This window comes from Clytia hemisphaerica, unplaced genomic scaffold, assembly GCF_902728285.1.
Source record: "Clytia hemisphaerica strain Z4C2 unplaced genomic scaffold, Clytia hemisphaerica genome assembly, whole genome shotgun sequence".
Taxonomy (NCBI): domain Eukaryota; kingdom Metazoa; phylum Cnidaria; class Hydrozoa; order Leptothecata; family Clytiidae; genus Clytia; species Clytia hemisphaerica.
Window position 1 is genome coordinate 8,464 of NW_027104542.1, and position 4,248 is coordinate 12,711.

At 35.9% G+C, this 4,248-nt stretch overlaps 1 protein-coding gene across 1 annotated transcript; it reads left to right on the top strand.

Moving 5' to 3' along the window:
- Positions 1-281: 281 nt before the first annotated feature.
- LOC136822592 (uncharacterized) lies at positions 282-2,956 on the top strand. The gene is made up of 4 exons (XM_067078852.1): positions 282-455; positions 1,333-1,438; positions 1,958-2,065; positions 2,432-2,956. The coding sequence occupies exons 1-4, from the start codon at positions 326-328 to the stop codon at positions 2,838-2,840; spliced, it is 753 nt and encodes a 250-aa protein (XP_066934953.1). The 5' UTR covers positions 282-325; the 3' UTR covers positions 2,841-2,956.
- The last annotated feature ends 1,292 nt before the right edge of the window (positions 2,957-4,248 follow it).

Genomic DNA, 4,248 nt, shown 5'->3' on the forward strand with positions numbered 1-4,248 from the left:
TGAAAATCTGGTACTTTAGCCGCCGTACCTGTCGTACCCGATGTGTCGTACCTGTGATATCGTAAATTTCGTGATTTTTTTTACCTCTGCTCATATCAAGGACACTTGTATAGCTACGCTATACAAGTGTCCTTGCTCATATCCATTTGTACGCTAAAGTTAAAAAGTACACGGGTACGAGACCTTGGAGACATTCATCGACTAACTTTTTTCCATCCAAACATCGCATCAATACAATGTCTCGATTTAAAAATTGTAAGGAATTTAATCTGAGCCGGTGTGTATCATTATTTTCAACAGGAAATGCAAACAGGAACTGCAGGAAATGGCGTGCATTGGTGTGACATGCGCAGTAAATGCGACTTGTTATCCTACAGGAGCATTCACATCAGAATGTCAATGTGATGATGGATTTGAAGGTGACGGTGTCAACTTCTGTAAAGAACCCTCATTTAGTAAGTACCTTAAGACCCCACCTCGCTCCCACTGGAAAAATATTAGTCAAAATATCGTCCCCAGTGGAAAATTATACTGGGATTTTTATCCTCTGTAAAATAATCAAATAAACAAATCCTCTCTACTGGTCTGCTAGAAGGGATTGATTGGCTTTAAATCTGTTTCAGCGTTATTAGGGCTTTTGGATAGGCTTTCGTATATTGATCTATATCACTTCTTAGAGCAAAAATAAATGTTTCAAATACACTTCTATTATATGAAAAGCCATTTTTCCATCCCCATGGGTTATTTCGCTCGTTAATTTGATCTCATTCGCTGGATCATTGAAACAGAAATGGAGCATCTCCATGAATGCTTTTGTGTAATAACACCCCTGTGTCACAGACCCACTGGGACCCCCGGTGGGAAAATACCCTACAATTTCAGTCCTGCTGGGAAATTCAATTTCATTTCATCCCCATTCATTAGAAATTAAATGTATAAAATTGTACTCCAAAACCACCCCACTGAATTTTTCAACCTTGAAACAATAGAAATTTCTGTCCCCATCGAGATTTCCATAGTAATTCCTATCCCAATGTGGACATTTCCATTGGGGCTGTGAGACAGGGATTCATATTTAAGAGGGATCTTCGTAAAACTTAATATAATACATAAATTTGGCCTAAAATAAGAGCAAGAACAATATCCATGCCTCAAATTTCAGAAATATTGAATATCAGGCAATAAGTGAACAAAGTGAACATATCAAGAACAATTTAAGATCAATTAAGCTGGAAAAATCATGAAAAGAAAAGAAATCCCAATCTCAACTAAAACTCACTACCGGAGACTGGTTCTTATAAAAAGCGTGAAATTTATCATTTTTCTTCGTAGAGCATTTGATGTTGATGTTCATCATATTGGCAGCTGGTCTTATATTCCTGATTTCTATACTCAGTATAATTGTCAACTTACAAAGAAGTGTCATGAATGATAAAAAGTAAGTAAATCCTGAAAACCTGAAAACAAAGTCAATCTAAATCCATTATAACTAACTTTACAGGGGGGGTACTAGGGTTGGAGGATGTCGGGTATTTACGGTCCGGAACTCTGAAAACCGAGATAATGAGACTTAATTTTTGCGAAAAATTTACGACATAGATAGAGAAAAACGGCGAAAAAGTTACTCTTAGAGAGAGAAAATCTCCTGGATTTTTTATAAGAATAAGTTAAGAACATTTTTAGGCTTAAAACCCAAAAAGTTAAGAACATCCAAAGGCTTCAAAAATCTTGGATGCTCTTATAAAAAAACAAAAACGTGTATTTGGCGTGGATAAACTCAATAATCTAGGGTTCCACGGCAGTTTATGAGCTGATGAACTGAGCATGGGAAAAGCGTGGATGCCAAAACCAGGAACCTCTGGTTCGTGGCACTGACACCTTTGAACGCACAGCTAGCGCATTAACTGTGCTTTTATTTTCAATAATGTTTTAAACCTTGTTATCAATAAATTGTTAGGGTGACCAAAGTGCAGAACAAGAAGAAAGACCCTTTCAATATCAATTGGCATGCGTATTTTATTGAATGGCGTAATACAACTATAAGTGGGCGTAAACCTAAAGCAAGGTCAGTGAGTTCATGGTTTTTACCAAAGTTTATATCTAACCATTAGTCGGGATCAGTAAATAAGATATATAAGTGTTCCGGATTTTTTCCGCATAAAAATATAGCAAAGTTTAGAACTACTTGAGTCTTAGCTTCGCTGGCTCGCGAGGGCTGAGGGTTTCCTGGTTACTTGAGTCTTTACCCCTTTAACTTTAAACCCAAGTGTATAGACGTTCAAAATTGAAAGGCTATAACTTCCGGCCACTTGATTTAAAAGGGCATGAAAAAGCTAAGAAACAGGGTCTTGATTTTTCAGAATATCACCAGAACTATACGAACAATTTCTAATAGACTGATATTCTCCTTTATTCTATAATGTTGTTTTAGATCACCATTGAATTTGAATCCGGAGAATGAAGAGGGCGCGCTGGGCGTAATACCCACTACAAGTTTTGAGTATGGACACGAAGAAAGGGCGGTTGATGTTCCAGAAGCAAGACCAGATTCATGCATCGACATTACAGAGTCAGAGGACGGGCTAACACCCGAAAGGAAATTTGGTCTTGATAACCCAGGTTTTGATGAAGTTGATGTCAAGGCTAAAACTGATATAAGCGAACCCAAAATTGACCTCAATAGCCCAAGTTCTGATGAACAATTGGTGGTTCGGGAACCGTATACATCAAAAGATTCGTTTAAAGAGAATCGATCAAGCCCGAGGGTAATCAAATCGACGGGTGGCAAAAGTGATCAGAGCATAGTTCTAACCGGACATAAGAAAATTGAAAAATATTAAGCAAAAATAAAAACCTTGCTCGAAGTGGTCGAAGTACTCTTTTGTTTACATTCACTAAATGAAAAAAAATGGTTGGTAATAAAAGCCATAGGACACTGGTAAATTTCACATCGCTCTTTTTAACAGAAGACAATTTAGGTATTCATGTGATTGGAAAAGTTGCTATGTTAGCAACAATCAAAGTTCTGCAAGAAGATCTATAAAATCACATACAGGTTATTGTAAATTAATTGACCATTTAGATTTATTAGATGATTGTAAGAGTTGATTCTTTTTTAGAACTCTTCAGTATCTTATAGGATTTTAGTAATTTCTAACTTTTATTAGCTAACAACAAGAATAAATTTTAACAAAACTAAATTCAATCTCCGTGTACAGTTTTAGGGGGTCTTTAATACCGAACAAAAATCCGTTCTGCCAAGTAAACATAGGGAATGGTGCACAAAAATTGGTAATCGAATGCGTCCTTGCCGGACATCTCCACTAAAATGATGCCGCTGGAGAGGTGTCAGTTACCCCCCTCTAAAATAAATTTCTAAGCACTTTGTTTTCGATATCAGAAAACTAGTCTCGAATTCAAGATTGATGTTTTTCAGTAAGAAAATAGGTCACAGAATGTGCGAAAAACTAAATTTCTAAACACTTTGTTTTCAATTCCAGAAAACTAGTCCCAAATTCTAGATTGATGTTTTTCAATAAGAAAACAGTCACAGAATGTGCGAAAAACTAAATTTCTAAGCACTTTGTTTTCAATTCAAGAAAACTAGTCTCAAATTCTAGATTGATGTTTTCAATAAGAAAACAGTCACAGAATGTGCGAAAAACTAAATTTCTAAGCACTTTGTTTTCAATTCCAGAAAACTAGTCCCAAATTCTAGATTGATGTTTTTCAATAAGAAAACAGTCACAGAATGTGCGAAAAACTAAATTTCTAAGCACTTTGTTTTCAATTCCAGAAAACTAGTCTCAAATTCTAGATAGATTGAAATTATTGCTATGGCGATTAACTCCTAGTCTGAATCGCAGACCTCTACAAAACCCCAGGTAGTAAGGAGCACGAATCCGTTAGTGGATGCCAGTAGCCTAATTAACTCCCAGATGTCTCACGGGATATAATCACCATGCGAATTGTTTGAATACGAGGCAAGTAATATTCGTGACGTAATTTACGAAAAGGTCTATTGAAAGATTTCTGTGAGAAATTAGCCTCGAAATGTGTAAAAAAACAAAATTTAAACACTATGTTTCCGATAAAACGAGTCTACAAATTCTGCTAGATTCACGTGTTTTTAAGTGAAAAACAAGTGTCACAATTTGTGAGGTAAAAAAACATTTTTTAGTCTAAATACTTTATTTTCAAATATCTGCTGGGAAAGTGAAAACATGTCCGTAATAAATGTGATATGTA

What these genes read in the sequence shown, in the direction of transcription:
- LOC136822592 (XM_067078852.1), top strand. Translation starts at nt 326, where the DNA reads ATGGCGTGCATTGGTGTGACATGCGCAGTAAATGCGACTTGTTATCCT. An exon ending in CTGTAAAGAACCCTCATTTA is followed by an intron (nt 456 to 1,332) that starts GTAAGTACCTTA and finishes TTTTCTTCGTAG; the next exon opens with AGCATTTGATGTTGATGTTC. An exon ending in AGTGTCATGAATGATAAAAA is followed by an intron (nt 1,439 to 1,957) that starts GTAAGTAAATCC and finishes ATAAATTGTTAG; the next exon opens with GGTGACCAAAGTGCAGAACA.